At 35.8% G+C, this 16,834-nt stretch overlaps 1 protein-coding gene across 3 annotated transcripts; it reads right to left on the bottom strand.

The window, feature by feature from the left end:
- Positions 1–6,191: 6,191 nt before the first annotated feature.
- On the bottom strand, positions 6,192–15,867 carry LOC120004930 (beta-taxilin-like). 3 transcript variants are annotated; one of them, XM_038854286.1, is made up of 13 exons: positions 15,758–15,833; positions 15,609–15,645; positions 14,971–15,413; positions 13,943–14,031; positions 12,185–12,293; positions 11,522–11,589; positions 10,136–10,213; positions 8,591–8,655; positions 7,686–7,752; positions 7,405–7,587; positions 6,968–7,024; positions 6,672–6,767; positions 6,192–6,491 (listed from the first exon to the last, which is right to left on the bottom strand). In XM_038854286.1, exons 3-13 carry the CDS (start codon positions 15,407–15,409, stop codon positions 6,360–6,362), a joined length of 1,383 nt encoding a protein of 460 aa, XP_038710214.1. In that variant the 5' UTR covers positions 15,410–15,413; positions 15,609–15,645; positions 15,758–15,833; the 3' UTR covers positions 6,192–6,359. The 3 variants fall into 3 exon arrangements, with proteins under 3 accessions (XP_038710214.1, XP_038710212.1, XP_038710213.1); XM_038854284.1 differs by lacking the exon at positions 15,609–15,645 and having other exon boundaries at positions 15,758–15,867; XM_038854285.1 differs by lacking the exon at positions 15,758–15,833 and having other exon boundaries at positions 15,609–15,747.
- Positions 15,868–16,834: the final 967 nt, after the last annotated feature.

Below are 16,834 nucleotides of genomic sequence, written 5' to 3'. Positions count from 1 at the left end.
ACTATTATTCGTGACCGTATGTGTTAGAGATTTTTCAAAATTATTTTGATTTTTGTTTTGAAAAGACATAACTTTTTAACATACACTTTCATTTTAAAAGACATGTTTTTATTTGGTTTGGAGGCAACTCTTCATATTGTAAAGATATGTCCTTATATAGTGTCTTAAAAGAAGAGTCACCATTGTAAAGACATGATCATTCATTATAAGGACATGATCATTCATTGCAAAAGCATGTACTATGTGAAGAGTTACCACAAACTCTATAAATAGAGTTATTCTCCAACCATTTGAGTATCCAATTTTTCGTTCAACTTTCTCTCATTCTCTCTTCATAAAGTTTTCTATTGTTTTTCTATTGTTGCAGAAATAGAAAGACAAGTTTCTTTCTTTCTCTTGATTATTCTCAAAGTACTCTGACCTTCTACGGCCATTGCACCAAGAAGAAGGTGGTCCATAGACCAAGCTTCATTGTATCCTGGAGGCAGATTTGCTGTAACCTAGTGCAACCATTTGGTGGGGGCAAATACTGTCTTAAGGAAAGCGACTACGCGCCTTGAAGCACCAGTTTTGTACAAGTTTTGTTGCAATCACCACCAATCCTACCATATTTCTCCAACAATCTTAAGACAGTATATATGGCGAGATCATTGCAACAATTGACACAAGACTTTGTCAAGTTGGACCGCTTTGATGGAGGAAATTTTAAAAGATGGCAAAAGAAGATGCACTTTCTTCTCACCACTTTGAAAGTTGCTCACGTTTTGAAGACATTACGTCCTGCCGAGCAAGAAGATGAGACCGTTGAACAAGCACGTGAGAGGGCCAAATGGGATAATGATGATTACATGTGTAAAGGACATATCCTCAATGGCTTGGCAGACTCTCTGTTCGATGTCTACTAGAACAAGGAAACTGCAAAAGAAATACGGGAGTCTCTAGAAGCAAAATATTTGGCTGAGGATGCGACAAGCAAAAAGTTTCTAGTAAGTCAATTTATGCATTTTAATATGGTAGATAACAAGCCTGTCGTTGATCAATTGCATGAAATTCAACATGTTATTGACCAACTAAAACAAAAGAATATTTATATGGATGAATCTTTTGTGGTGCCTGCCATAATAGACAAATTGCCTGCTTCTTGGAAAGACTTTAAGAAAAGTCTTAAACATAAGAAGGAAGACCTTTCTCTTGAAGAATTAGGCCAACATCTTCGTTTGGAAGAAAAGGCAAGAAAATTTGAAAGCAAGGAAAATCTGAGCACTAAGCTTTCAAATGTCCACATAGTGGATGATGGCAAGCAATCCCAACCCAATAAGAAGGACAAACAGAGGCCGGAGAAGGATTCCAAGAAAATGAAGAAGGGTGCATGCTGAAAATGTGGCAAGCCCGGACACTTCAAAAATGATTGTCGCTCCAAGAAAAAGAAAAACGAAGAGGCAAAGGAATCCAATTTCGCTGTTGTAATCTCCGAGGCTAATACCCTTGAAGATGTTTGTGAATGGTGGATTGACTCGGGAGCAACAAGACATGTGTGCAACAATAGAAACTCGTTCACCACATATAAACCAGTGGAAGAAGGAACTGTTCTATACATGGGAAACTCCTCATCCGCAAATGTCAAAGGCATTGGAAAAGTGGATTTGAGTTTCACTTCTGGCAAGACTGTTACGCTGAATAATGTGTACTATGTTCCTGAGATTAGAAAAAATCTTGTATCTGGAGGCTTGCTTAATAAGCATGGCTTCAAGTTAGTTTTTGAGTCGGACAAATTTATCCTTACAAAGGGTGGTACTTTTGTTGGGAAGGGTTATTACTGTAATGGCATGTTCAAAATGAATATTAATAATAAAGCTAATATTTATGCTTATATTGTTGACTCTCTATCCTTATGGCATGCTCGTTTAGGACATGTAAATACTAGGAAAATGAATGATATGGTTAAATTATCACTAATTCCTAAGTATGAAATTGACTTAGTTGATAAATGTCGAACTTGTATGCAAACTAAGATATCTAAAACCCCTTTCCCTAAAGTTGAAAGAACAACATCTCTACTTGAATTAATTCATAGTGATGTATGTGACATGCATAGCAATCCTACTAGAGGTGGAAAGAAATATTTTGTTACTTTCATTTAAGACTACTCAAAATTTTGTTATGTTTATCTTATGCATTCTAAAGATGAAGTCTTAGACAAGTTTAAAATATATAAGACTGAAGTAGAAAATCAATGCAATGCTAAGATAAAAAGGTTAAGGTCAGATAGAGGAGGTGAATATCAATTTTCTGATTTTTGTGAAAATGTTGGTATTATACATGAATTCACTGCACCTTACACATCACAACAAAATGGAGTAGCGGAAAGGAAAAATAGGACTTTCAATGAAATGATTAATGCTACGTTATGTTACTCTGGTTTAAGTAATGGTTATTGGGGTGAGGCATTACTCACGGCTTGTCATATATTAAATAGAGTACCATTAAAGAAGAAAGATATCACTCCATATGAATTATGGAAAAAGAAGAAATCTAACCTAAGTTATTTAAGAACTTGGGGTTGTAGAGCAATTGTGAGGTTACCTGATCCAAAAAGGAAAAAGTTGGGTACCAAAGGAATAGAATGTATATTCCTTGGGTATGCTCTACATAGTAAAGCATATAGGTTTCTTGTAATAGAACCAAATGATTCAATTGGTATAAATACCATCATTGAATCACGAGATGCAGTGTTCTATGAGAAGATATTCTCTTCTTTGATCAAAAAATCTATAAATGAGTCAAAACCCAATAACAACAATAGATTAGCAATAGAAACTAATGAAAATGAATTTGTAAAGCAAGATGAGTCAAATGAACATAGTGATAACAATGAACATAGGAGGAGTAAAAGGGCTAGGATTGAGAAATCTTTTGGTCCAGATTTTATAGTCTACTTAGTTGAAGGAACTAGGAAATCTCCTCAACATCAAACTGCAATATCACTAACCATGGAATCTGACCCATTAACCTTTGAGGAAGCAATGAAATCTCAAGACTCTGCATTTTGGAAAGAAGCAGTTAATGATGAGATAGACTATCATAGGTAACTATACATGGACTCTTGTGGATTTGCCTCATGGTTTCAAACCAATAGGTTGTAAATGGATTTCAAGAAGAAAATGAAGGTTGATGGGACTATAGATAAGTTCAAGGCAAGGTTAGTTGCCAAAGGGTTCACACAAAAGAAAGGTATTGATTATTTTGATACCTATGCTCCTGTAGCAAGAATTTCCACAATTAGAGTGCTAATAGCACTTGCCACTATTCATAAGCTGGAAATTCATCAAATGGATGTCAAGACAGCTTTCTTGAATGGTGATATGGAAGAGGAAATTTACATGGAGCAACCTGAAGGGTTTGTTGTGCTTGGTCAAGAGCACAAGGTGTGCAAACTTGTTAAGTCCTTTTATGGTCTAAAACAAGCTCCCAAACAATGGCATGAAAAATTTGACAAGATTATATTGTCAAATGGATTTAGGGTGCATGAGTCAGATAAGTGTGTATATAGTAAATTTAATGGAAATAGAGGTGTCATAATATGTTTATATGTCAATGACACGTTAATTTTTGGCACTGACCATGAAGTTATTATAAGCACCAAAAGGTTCTTATGTACATGCTTTAATATGAAGGATATGGATGTGGCTGATGTGATATTGGGAATAAGGATCAAAAGGTTGAATGATAACCTAATACTTACCCAATCACATTACATTGAGAAAATTCTCAAGAAATTCAATCACTTTGATTGTAAACCTGTATCTACACCTTATGACTCACAAGTCAAATTATATCCTAATGAAGGGAGAATAGTGGCACAATTAGAATATTCTAGGGTTATAGGCAGCTTAATGTATGCCATGACCTGTACTAGGCCAGACATTGCATATGCTGTTGGTAAACTTAGTAGATATACTAGTAAACCAAGTCATATGCATTGGCAGGCGGTCAATAGGGTATTAAAATATCTTAAAGGGACTATGGACTATGGGATTACCTATAGTGGATATCCTTCGGTTCTAGAAGGATTCACCGATGCTAGTTGGATAACTGAGCATGAGGATCATTCTTCTACAAGTGGGTGGATTTTTACCCTAGGTGGAGGAGCAGTATCTGGGGCATCTAAGAAGCAGACATGCATTTCTGACTCAACCATGGCAGCTGAGTTTGTGGCATTAGCTTCTTATGGAAAAGAGGCAGAATGGTTAAGAAATTTAGTAATAGAGATTCCTCTATGGCCAAAACCTATGCCTCCAATATCCTTAAATTGTGATAGTGAGTCTACACTTTCACGGGCATACAATAAAGTGTATAACGGTAAGTCTAGACACATAGGTCTTAGACATAGTTATGTACGCCATCTTATAATAGATGGAGTAATAACTGTAAATTATGTAAAGTCAAGTGAAAACTTGGCAGATCCTTTAACAAAGGGCCTTGCAAGGGAATTGGTGAAGAAGACATCAATAGGGATGGGACTTAAGCCCATTTAATTCAATCACTCTTGGTCGAAACTCAACTCAAACGCTTGAAACATCAAGTCTTTGAATTCAATGAGCAAAGTACACCACATGTCGTGATTGGCAAACACTTATATTTTATATTACCATCCAAAGGAAGAAGTGTTTGGTACCTGACTGTAATAAGGAAGAGGCTGAGTAATTAACTCTTAATAAGCTTACAAACAAGGGTTGTTGGAATGCTATAGCTTCAGGTGCATTCTTGGCTTTGCCGTGTAAGTTTACCTATATGAGTGTAGAAGGTGGTGCCGCCTTCTATGAGTTAAGGGCTTAACTCTAGAGCGCACATGAACCCAGGATATAGACACAAGGCCAATCCACGTGTCGGTTCTTTGAGTACGAGTAAGAAAAGACTAGTGTGTGAAACGTATCCGGTCAATCGCATAAGATTACTAGATCAAGGCATTGTCCTCTGGGCATCTTGGTTGACTTTGATACATGTCACTAAGTGATTGGTTCAAGTCATAAGACACCTTTCATTTATGCACTAAGTATGACAAGAGAGAAAAAGAATTATCATTTCTTATTTTGAAAAATGGTGGGGAATTGTTAGAGATTTTTCAAAATTATTTTGATTTTTGTTTTGAAAAGACATAACTTTTTAACATACACTTTCATTTTAAAAGACATGTTTTTATTTGGTTTGGAGGCAACTCTTCATATTGTAAAGATATGTCATTATATGGTGTCTTAAAAGAAGAGTCACCATTGTAAAGACATGATCATTCATTGTAAGGACATGATCATTCATTGTAAAGGCATGTCCTATGTGAAGAGTTACCACAAACTCTATAAATAGAGTTATTCTCCAACCATTTGAGTATCCAATTTTTCGTTCAACTTTCTCTCATTCTCTCTTTATAAAGTTTTCTATTGTTTTTCTATTGCTGCAGAAATAGAAAGACAAGTATCTTTCCTTCTCTTGATTATTCTCAAAGTACTTTGACCTTCTACGGCCATTGCACCAAGAAGAAGGTGGTCCATAGACCAAGCTTCATTGTATCCTGGAGGCAGATTTGTTGTAACCTAGTGCAACCATTTGGTGGGGGCAAATACTGTCTTAAGGAAAGCAACTACGCTCCTTGAAGCACCAGTTTTGTACAAGTTTTGTTGCAATCACCACCAATCCTACCATATTTCTCCAACAGTATGGGGAGAGCCATCTGCCATCCTATTCGCCTACAAGCCCATTCAAGGAGCCGGTGGCTGTGTAGGAGCGGAAGCCATGGGTTTCTTATTCAGAGTCCAGTTAGCCAAATTTATGGGTTTGCATTGCTGTGTCTTGAAAGGAGATGCTCCAACAGAATCCAAGCGATTCAGAATCGCTCAATGTCACTTGCCCCCCATGGCATCATCCTAGACTCTATCTACGCCTATATTTCAAGTCTTTCATGTCAAGTTCAGCACGTTAATCGCCGCGTGAATTCAGGAGCTGATAATCTTGCTCTGTTGGGTCGCCTAGCCTCTAGCGAGATTAGAATTCTCAACAATGTACCTGCGAGTCTACTTAACTCATATCTTGCTGAACGTAATCTTTCTTCTTCTTAATGAAAGTTCTTCTTTTCAAAAAAGAGTCCATGGAGACTCACACATGGTTATCTACATAACTAAACCCCCCCAAAAAAAAAATACAGGCCATAATTGTGGACCCAATATGCCCACTTACATTGAAACGGATACGATTCTTTGAAAATATCAAGGCTTTAGGTCATAAGTTGAGAAAATCGGTATAAATTAACAAGCAAAAGTTTAAAAATTCTGTTGGAGCTTCATACAAGGTCATATGAGCCACTAACTTCATAAAGTTGATTCCGAGCTATTGCTCCCAGTAGAAGCTTGTTTCCTTTCTGCCCGGAGCATTCGGCATAATGATTCAACCTTTTCTTTCTGTTTCTTCATTTTCTCAAATTGTTTCTTCGATCTCTCTCGCTGTTGGCATAGAAAGAAGCATAATTAGAAAAAAGTTTATATGACATTAAGAGAGACGAGCTGGTTAACATCATGTAAATTATGGGCAAAGGAGGTCTGAAAAAAAGGCCACTCTCTGGAAGGTGTAAAATGGTTGAAAATAATTTAAAACAAAATATCGTAAGTTTGAGCAAATTATACCTCTTCAACAAGTTCTATAAGGATAACGTCTGATTTCTCGCTTTTGTTCTTCAAAAATAAATTTTCCTTCTTCAGTTCCTCGATAGATGTTGACATCTAGAATTTACATACATATGGGTAGAATGGGATTACTTAGCTAGAACGCGTCATACAAACGGCACTGAAGCAATATACATAATCTCGAATATATAAGCAAGGAGGTTATAACACCATATCTCGACTTGGTGGTACCCAAGTTCGAGTACCCCCATCCCTGCTTATGTAAAAAAAAATCTCAAGTATAAATGCAAATGTACCTTTTCAATCTCTTGCTTAAAAGTTTCAAAAACCTCATTGCTCTGGAATAATGCATCCTGAAAAGTAAATTTGGCACTTATGCTCGAAGTGGAGAAAAGAAAAATATATCACGATATGATGTATACATCGTATCATGATTTTTTTTGTTCAAAACATGGAACCTCTATAGGCGAACATATGGCTCAATGATAGAGTTGCAGGGGTACAACCTAGAGGCCACAAGTTCAATTCTTAGGAACAGTCTCTCCACATATTATATGAAGATAAGGTCAGCGTATATCTTGTCTGTCTCCAACTCCGCACACTTTGGGAGCCTTATGCACGGGAGTCGTTAAGAAAAAAGGGAACCTCTCCAAGGTCAGGCAACTTACAATTTTCTTTTATGCCACTGACCAAATATTGGCAATGATTCCTACAAAAGTTAAATCCAGCTCACATGGAATTGTTGGAATTTCTCTCCATCAGCTGTCAGCTGCAACCGCAAATTCTTTTCAGTTGCAAGCAACTGTGATGCCTGTTCTGCATAGAAGTTCATCTGGGACTGCTCCTGGACTAATTTCTCTTCGTGTTGCTTAATTTTGAGATCAGCAATTTGAAGTTCCAGGTTTTTCTGCTTTAGCTGTGAATTGATGTTCCAAGAAAAAGAAACAACAACTTCAGAGCTTAAATCAAAAAGTTGCTAAGCATCCTGAGCTCAAATGATTCATACGACCATACCCTTTGTGCATGTTGCTCTTCAGAAAGAGCGTACTGATCAACAAGTTGCTTCAACTTGACTCTTAACCTGAACATCATAAAAAGAACACATTTATCAAAAATAAAAGCAACACATAAACAACAGTTATCAAAATAACATTGCTGGAGAAGCACGACACAAGCAAGGCCGATGAAAATATGCCGGTAACCAAAAATGGTAAGACAACACAAAATTAATGAAAGGAATACAGCAAAAAAAAAAACCTATTAGTTCTAATGGGGAGGATTTTTTTATAGATTAAGGCAAGTCAAAAACTTAAAATAACTTTATGCAGGGTTTACATAAGACGTAGCCACATGATGAGGCCACAACCAAGAATACTTGCACAAATTCTAGAAGCAAAACCTGTGTCAAAATTAACAAAGACAAAACCCATATCTTGGCATGTGAGAGAAATTAAAAAAGACATTTTTGCAACATATTCGGCTTTCTGAGTGATTCTTATTCATCATTAATGCAGAACCAGACAATGTGTGCTGTTTATAAGTGCAATTTTCTCATATGATTTATAAACATGAAATAATTCCGTAACATGGTTGACAATAGTAATTAATTGCTCTACCATTAACACATGGTTCTCATACGTGCAATGCAGGCCGCATAAATGAGAATTAATTCCTAAGCCAAGAAATACAGTAAAAAAAATTAATCATGCATTCAAAGTCTGATGTCACAATGCCTCGCAATCTCAAGGACTGTCGATATTTCTAAGATCTGTTTCAGTTCGCATTTATGTATCAGTAATCTAATCTATTATTATTATGTACTGCCTAATTGTGCTACAGAAAATGAGAGAGAGAGAGAGAGAGTTGAAGACAAAGAGGGAGCGGAAACAATGATCTGCAGGACATTTCCTTGTTCTTACGTTTCATTTTCCTTTAGCTTAGAAAGAAATTCATCCTTTTGTTCTTCAAGCTTACTACTCACATCCTGTAAGTTAAATCAGACAAAGTGTATTATCAAAATATCCAGAATTGTTAAACAACAAAAAAATCACATATTGCCACAAAGTAAAACAAATGAATAAAAGAATAGGAGACAACAACATAAGCGGCATTTGGCATCATTCAAGAAATAATCCTTCGCAACAGGCTTCCCCCACTCAAACAATATAAATCATGTAAAACTAATAGAGTTTTTTTTGGATAAGTTATGGGATTATGATATTAACTTATTGAGGGAGAGAGGAATCAAATCCTGCATGAGGTCAATTGGATGAGGAGTAGACCACCTTTAGGCCACAATAGCTCCTTTAAGACTGAAACTAATAGAGTTGGATTCCTCTATCAGTAATTTTTAAGATTGAAACTCTTAATTAGGATATGAATGAAGATAAGTTAGAATTAATTAGCAGAATAACACAACTTGTTGACAGTTGATAAAGTGAGCAAGGAGTTCAGGGGAACATATGAATATGTACAAGATGGCAACCTAAATAACAAGGACACTCCTGTACTAGAGAGAGAGTTCACTTCTTTGATATCAAAAAACACTTAACAATTGGACCATTCTTACTTCAGTTTTCGGTCTAAAAATATTGATCTTCCTTTTGTAAGTTTTGTCCCCATTCACTAGAAGTACATAAATTTAATTTAAGCATGCATGCTTGCTATGAACTAACAAATCTAGTCATCAGGGAGTTTATCATTATAACAAAAAGACTTTCCTTACACTATTACCAAATAACAGAAGTAAAATGAATGTTTATTTCCCAATACGAGTCTGAAGTTATGATTAATTTGACATTATGACACAAAAGTTTTGTTTTCCAAAAAGTAATGTGCTGCAGCAAGCCACAGCATTTCTACTTAAGATATTTAAAAAAGACTTTTGTGATAAGAAGAATGATTTCTGTAAAAAAAAAATTGCAAATGTAACCGAAATTAACAAATTGTTAAGTGGGATTTTCAGTCATCCATCCCTTTTCTTACTCTAGCGAGTGAAGTGCCCCATAAGCTATAAGGGCGAGCTATAATAGGTACTAAGAAATGCAAATTATAAATTTGTTCTTTCTTTCAGTTCTAAAGAAATTTTGCTACATCATTTGCAGGAATAACATGTTAAGAGCACTTTAAAGAACAAGGATTGTAACATAATACTTGCCTAAGGCTCTTTTAGCTACGTTGCAAATTAAAAAGGGACCTTTCCGATATTCTCTCATTGTTAGAGGCTTTTACATGGGAAACCAACTACAATCCACAATCTAATTGTTTTATTTACTGCCCTCAGTCAAATTTACGTCCAGTATTCACGACCACTCACCCAGCTTTACAGTGAAAATATATAATCATGCGTCATTCCCTTAATCACATCCAAATAATTCCAACTCCAAGGAACTAGTAGATGTGGAAATGCAGCCCATCTACCACGATTCAAATGTAATTTAAATCAATGAAAGAATTGAGCAAACCTTGATTGCATCTTGGAACTTTGCTGACAAATCTAATCTCAAGCTTTGCCCCTCTGTTGACACCCGTTTGCATTCATCCTGTAGAAGAATAAGCAATACATCATTTTCCCCATAAAGAAGTATTGATATCTCAAGGTTAAAGTAGATAAGAGGCCATTACAACTTCCCATACAGATTTCTATGAGAAAATATGTATCAATTCCAAAAGAACTTGCGCGGAATTGGTTATCATACGTAACAAAAATGATGAACTTGAGATTGTTAGATACTGAAATATGCAAATATCTGGGAAACAGTGCAAAAACAATATACACGGATACAAGCAAATTGAAGAGTTAATTCACATGTTTCGGTGACTAAAACGAGCATGACCGTCCAGCCATCGATCCCTCTCGTGTTTCACTATGAATCTTATCTCAAAGACAAAATTAACAAAAGCCTAGAAACCAAATAAGTTAATTTTCAGTTTTTAGTGCAAAATAGGTGATTGAATATATTGATATATGGCACTTGTGCATGACATCAATTTGATATCCATTGAAAAACACCCATATTTTCAAATAAATAAAATTATGGTCTACAACATCTATGCAATGGAGGTGAACTTCAAAAAAAGATGCCTTCCAAAAGTCATAAAGAATGGGGAAAATGGTTCAGCTTCAGAACGAAACCCAATCCCGCCTGTAAATAGTGCGGCTGTGCCACACATGTTGGGAATTGTGATGAAGTTATATTAGACACAGATTGCATGGGAGGAATTCTAAATTTCACAACAATGCTAACAGACTAACAGCCAAATAAGCCTCAACCTCAGATATTTGAGTCAGCTAGATCAATCCTAGGTCAAAAACTACTCGAAGTCTGATGAAAATTTTGACGACTTCTAGCTGTACAATAACAGCAAAATCCAAGAGAGCCTCAACATCAAATTTTTTTGTCAGCTACATGAATCATTAGTCAAAAACTACATTAAGTCCACCAAGCACAGCTCTTTTGCCATTCAATCATACATAATGCTACACTCCCAACTAATTCTTTTGCAATCCTCATATATATGTATGTATGTATGTATGTCTGTTGAAGTTTTCATCCTCAAGGTCAAGGGTGTATAGCCATCTTATGCTTCTGTTCATAGCCTTTAGAAAGGGGGAAAACACCAAGGGCATAATCCAATTTCACTGACATGAGCATCTCTTTTTCTGGCATCAATAGTCATTGAGGATTGGCTATGACAGTTGAAGCCACAACAAATAAATCTCAATGAGAATGATTATTGTTTCCAGGCATGGTCCAACACGTTAACATTATCAATAAGTCAAAATAAGCAAAATCAGCCAGATTCAACATACATAAACGTTGCATGTGCAGTGGGTGAAGAAAATATACCATAAGCACTTTGTTTTGACGTTGCAACTCCCTACACAGAGACTCAAGCTTAACACGAACAGCAATAGCTACAAAAGAAAATAAAAAAGAACGTAAAATTAAGAGTAGCTGAAATATTTCTTGAATTATCTATATGGATTTCTGCATATCATGTAATACCTCATAGCAAACTGTTCCTTTCACAAAAAAAATTATTGAACTATAAGTAACATGATCATTGCAGACTATTATCACTTGCTGACATTTTCAGAATCTAATGTTCACATCCAAAAAACAATAGTAAATTTCACAGGAGTTTTTCGTTGCTTCAGTAATTAAGAAGGTCATATTTCACAACCACTGTATAACATCAGGGGAATGCTATGTGACGATGTCAATATCAAAGAAACCACGAATATAATAAATTCTTTCTAGGGGAAGGGTCATGCTCTACAAAGAAAACTACAAACAGTGACATCAAGCAATCACTCAATTTCTGGGCACATCAGATACTTTGACAAATAAACCATTTCTAAAAATGATGGACAAGGCCCATTGGATAACATGTTAAGAATAGGGAGCAACAAGTCGTAGCCAGAGTACAAATAGAGTTAACCAACAAACATTCAAAATCTTTCACAAATACTGTTATTAACATCACGAAAGAGCAATTTCTCAACAGACCTGCATCTCTTTCTGCAATAACTTGTTGATACTTCAAAGTAAACTCCAGAAACTCTTTTTCCGATTTAAATGAACGCTTTGTATTCTTGCGTTTGGTTTCAGCGGTTTCCTGAGGAGATAATATGTCAGTCCAGCTCATAACGAACATTATACAATCTTGACATTTGGACAGAATTGGCGATATATTTACTTTTGACTGGAAAAAAAGACCAAGTAGGCAAGTATCTAGCAAGTACATGGCACAAGAGAAGACTTGAATACAAAGCAGATTTTCAAATCTATATGCTAACAAAAGATAGTAACATTGTAATTACCATTTGTATTAACTTAACGGTCTCAGTTCAAACAGCCTAATAGCCTCCCTGCAATGCAGCTTAAGGTTGCATATACCTCTCTGCAGCAGGCCCTGCATTTATGGCAAAAGCCTCATGCATTTTGTTGGATTTTTAATTATCATGTAAACCAAATGAGCAGCAAGAGGAAGCTACTCAACCGCAAATTTGCACAAGCTATAATCACAATTAAAACCAACTACCAACGTCTATCAATCACAATGATTACTATCAACTTCTTTTTTTAGATGACCCTATATCCACTGAGAGACACACGAGTAGTCTGGCTACCACCCAATATAACCACATTATTTGCAACCCATTTGCAATGAAGAGTAATGTTTATTGCAATTCTTCCTCCTCTTTACAACGATTATGATTCCCTTTTCTTTAGAAGTTATTAAACATTAACATTGTTTCCTATGAAGCCTCCACAGCGAAGAAAGTAATGTTCTTCGTTGACATATGCCATCCAATATTCCATAGAAAATTATCCTCCCCTCTTTCATCATCTTGTAACTGAATGTTCCATCCACCCATGCCAAAGGACCTTCGACGCTAAGAAAAAAATCAGCCCCCTCAATTTTGCTCTTTTTTTTTTGCCACTCCCGTCTTTTGAAAGTCTCTCTTTCCAACGCCCAAAACACATGACTCCCATAGTGGAGGCAGGGTTCAGAAGGGGTAGATCTACACAGCCTTAATCCTTTCATTAGGCTGTCTATCTGTTTTGAACATGTTTCATAGCATTTCTCTCTTCTATCTCAAAAAATCGTACATTATAACCAGCCTCATACTTATCCGCAATGATACTCCTTTCAAGATTCTCAATCAGAAACACCAAAATATATTTCCCTACTAGAGTGTCTCCTGGGTTGGACTAATAAAAACCAACTTATTATGAAGAGTGACCTCCGAATAAAACTTGAACACAAGATAGCATCTCAACCATGAGTTTCCACCATGGTAAAAATTGGAAAAAAAGGAAATCATAGAGAGTAGGACACAACAATTATTGCGCATTTGCAATTTATACAATGGGCAATGTCTTCAATTGTTTTGGAAGCTAAGCATTTGATACATGTACAAGGACATAAGTTTTAGTAAAGGTCAAAAGATCTTTCTACTCTACCATGATGTTAGCATCTCAACCATGAGTTTCCACCAGTTCATCTCAAAGTTGAGACGCAACGCAGCAACTATTAATTTATAGTTGGACCAAATTAATACATATTGTGAGGACAACAGTACAAAGAACAAAGCATACAACTTCACTCGTGACCAATCCACACACCACACATTGAAGAGGAAAAAAAAAGGGGAACAATTTCTGCTAAAAAAACATTACGAATTCCAAAATTAACTACATTCACTGTTATCTGCATATAAAGTGGATAAACAATAAAGGAAGTTTTGCGATGAGGCTAACTTGTTTTCCATTTCTCAGTACGTCACTACTTTCTGATGAAGATGTTTCCTTTCTATGCGTTGTATTTACGTCTGACCCTCCTTCAATAGCTGCAAAGAAATGTAGATGAGGGATTAAAAAACAAGGATAATTCAGATCAGAAACGCGGGAAGATCTGCAAATAACTAGTAGCATGTTTCAACATCAAATAAGACACAAGATGCAAGAGGGAAATGAACTTATATGACCAGAGACCATATCATGATTGACCTGTTTTTCTAGACCTTCACAAATTCAGCACCAATTGTTCAGACTGCCTACATTCTGCCCGACCCCGCCCACTGCCGGAGTCTTGTGCATAGGGGTTGTTATAAATTATTCAGACTAAACTAATATGTGCTAGGTACTTATACTAGTGTTAAAGAAACCCAATATCTGTCCCTAAGATTGTCAAGTAGACTGAAAGAAATATATCTCACTTCATTTTTATCATCTCTAAAACTTGCAGTTCACCCACAACAATGTCTTCCTCCTTCGGTCCTTCCAGTAGGAGGGTGAAAATTTTCCTATACTAGACCCTCATTCTTCCTGTGCACTTATAGAGAGAACAACAAAAATAATTCATCAGCCGAGGGGCCATCTAGCCAGGTAATAACTGCAATGACAGGTCTAGAATATATGCTTGTGAAATTAGTGTACAAAACTGCATCAACATAATTACTCCTTATGTTGCTCGCCATCTCCTTTAAAGATACCAAAACATAGCAATAAATTCCTGATTTTCCAATACCTCAACCACAAAAAAAAGTCAGAAAGCACTCAAGAAAATGATTGGAACTTGAATGCCTGTATAATCAGGTCAGCTAGTAGATTAGCTCTATCATAACAAATGGTATAGCAGCAAAGGGGCAAAAGAGGCTTACCTAGGCTATGTTTGAAGCATTCAGCCAAGCAGTACTCATTTTAAAACAGAGCTACTAATATTCTATTTTCCAATTTACTTCAGATGATAAAAAAACCACAACTTGAGTACAGGGGGAGATGATTACATTTCTCCGAACTCCGACAACTCCCTTGAGCTTGTTCTTTTACCTCGCTGCATTCAGATATGCCAACTGAAGCTTTAGAAACAACAGCAGCATTCGGCATGACCGTAGTACCCTCTGTCTGCTCCACACAGCTTTCATCTGTCACCTCTGCCGATTGCAGATTTGCTTCAAAATTGTTTGAGTCAGACAATGGAACAGGAAAAGTTCTCAGCTTTTCTTTCTCCGCCCTACGATGGCTTTTCTGAGACTCGTCCACTATTACTTCCAAGGATGCTTCATTTGAATGCTGAGGCTCTGAAACATCATCTTTGTGACTGTTCACAGGCTTCTCTTGCTCAAAAGTTGGGGTTTGTGGAGCCAGATGCTCTGTGGAACTGTCAACAAACCCATCGGGCAATGAATCCACTTCAGGAAGCTGATTTGCATCCGGATTCTCCATTCACCTAGAGTTGCAACATTCAATTTTAAAACCTTAATACTTCACCAAGAAACGTGTACACTGCCCCCACGTTTGGGAGCCGAGAAAATAAGGTGAAAATGAGAGGAAAAAATAACGATGAATATGGAACTTCTGATGCTTAAAAAAATCATGACAAAAAAAGGAAAAATCAAACAAATTTCTAAAATTATCACTCAACCTGTTTGAGTCTCATCATTTCCTCAGCAAGATATTTTCTAAGCAACCAAACAGGAAAATATATAAATCCCAAATAACCAGAAATACGTATACGGTATGTCAGTATACGAATAGATTCGGAAGAAAGAGAGGGAGATGATTATCACTTACGAGACTGTATGAGCAAATAACAAATTCCAACTGCACTCAAAACTTTCTGAGTAGTGGAGTTTCGCCGGGGGTTCTTGGGTTGTATGGTTCCGCCAAGCCTTTCTTATATGAATATAATAGTAATAAGTAATTGTTATTTTTGCTTTTGTTTTTTTTTTTTTTCTATTTATATTTTTTTTAGTGTGTACATAATTTAGGACTGCATTTTAAATTAATCTATGGATAATAGGAAAACTATAATTTAATGTTAATGTTGATTGATATAGGATCAGATAAATGCCGGGATTGATCAGAACGGCCCCTTAAAAGGGGGACGGGGTGTAAAAATTATCCCGATGCATGGGGGCGGGGCGGTCATGATCCACACCCGATCTGCCCCATTTTCATCCCCAAGTACAAAAAGTAAGAGCATCCACACTTGTGCTCTCCAAACTCCCTCTCTAAACTTGATATCACACTTGTCACATATGCATTTTAGCCATCTTCAAATCCTCTCAATAAATGGGATCTATTATAACCACTCTCCAAATTTAAAAAACTTTATATGGTATTCTTTAACCCTCTCCAAAATGATAAAATATTTAGTAGTTGTTGCACATATATGTTTTGTTTGTCATCAGAAAAATTATAATTTTTTTCTGAAGGAAATAGTTAATTTTTTACTATATGTTTTATAAAAGTCTATAAAGGAAAATTTCTTGAAACACATAAAAACTGGCTTATAGAGGAAGTTGTAAAAACTTAAACACTAATCAAACTCGAAAATTTATTGGTTCATAATTTAATAGTTCAACTGAGATTTGATCAAGATTCAAACCGGTTTAATATAATAAGTTATTCAATAAAAAAATTTTATGCCTCATAATACTCACAATAATATTTGAATAATTGAACAAATATACTAACACAATTCTTGTTATTAGTCGAAGAAATGTCTTAAATTTTTTTTATTTATTATAATCAATTTTAATAATTTGAATATGTTCATTATTTATTATACAAATTTGTTAAATTAATATATTTGATTATTACAATTAATTTTAATAAATTAAATATTTTTTAAACATAGTTTATTTG

This window comes from Tripterygium wilfordii, chromosome 9 (assembly GCF_013401445.1).
Source record: "Tripterygium wilfordii isolate XIE 37 chromosome 9, ASM1340144v1, whole genome shotgun sequence".
NCBI classification, from domain to species: domain Eukaryota; kingdom Viridiplantae; phylum Streptophyta; class Magnoliopsida; order Celastrales; family Celastraceae; genus Tripterygium; species Tripterygium wilfordii.
The sequence above is the reverse complement of the archived record's forward strand: the minus strand, read 5'-3'. Positions and strand labels throughout refer to the sequence as shown.

Bases quoted from the DNA above. Each gene is read 5' to 3' on its own strand.
- LOC120004930 (XM_038854284.1), bottom strand. From the start codon at position 15,409: ATGGAGAATCCGGATGCAAATCAGCTTCCTGAAGTGGATTCATTGCCC. The intron at 12,294-13,942 runs GTTAGCCTCATC...TTATCTCCTCAG, and splicing joins TACTGAGAAATGGAAAACAA to GAAACCGCTGAAACCAAACG. The intron at 8,656-10,135 runs GTTTGCTCAATT...TTTAACTTACAG, and splicing joins AGTTCCAAGATGCAATCAAG to GATGTGAGTAGTAAGCTTGA.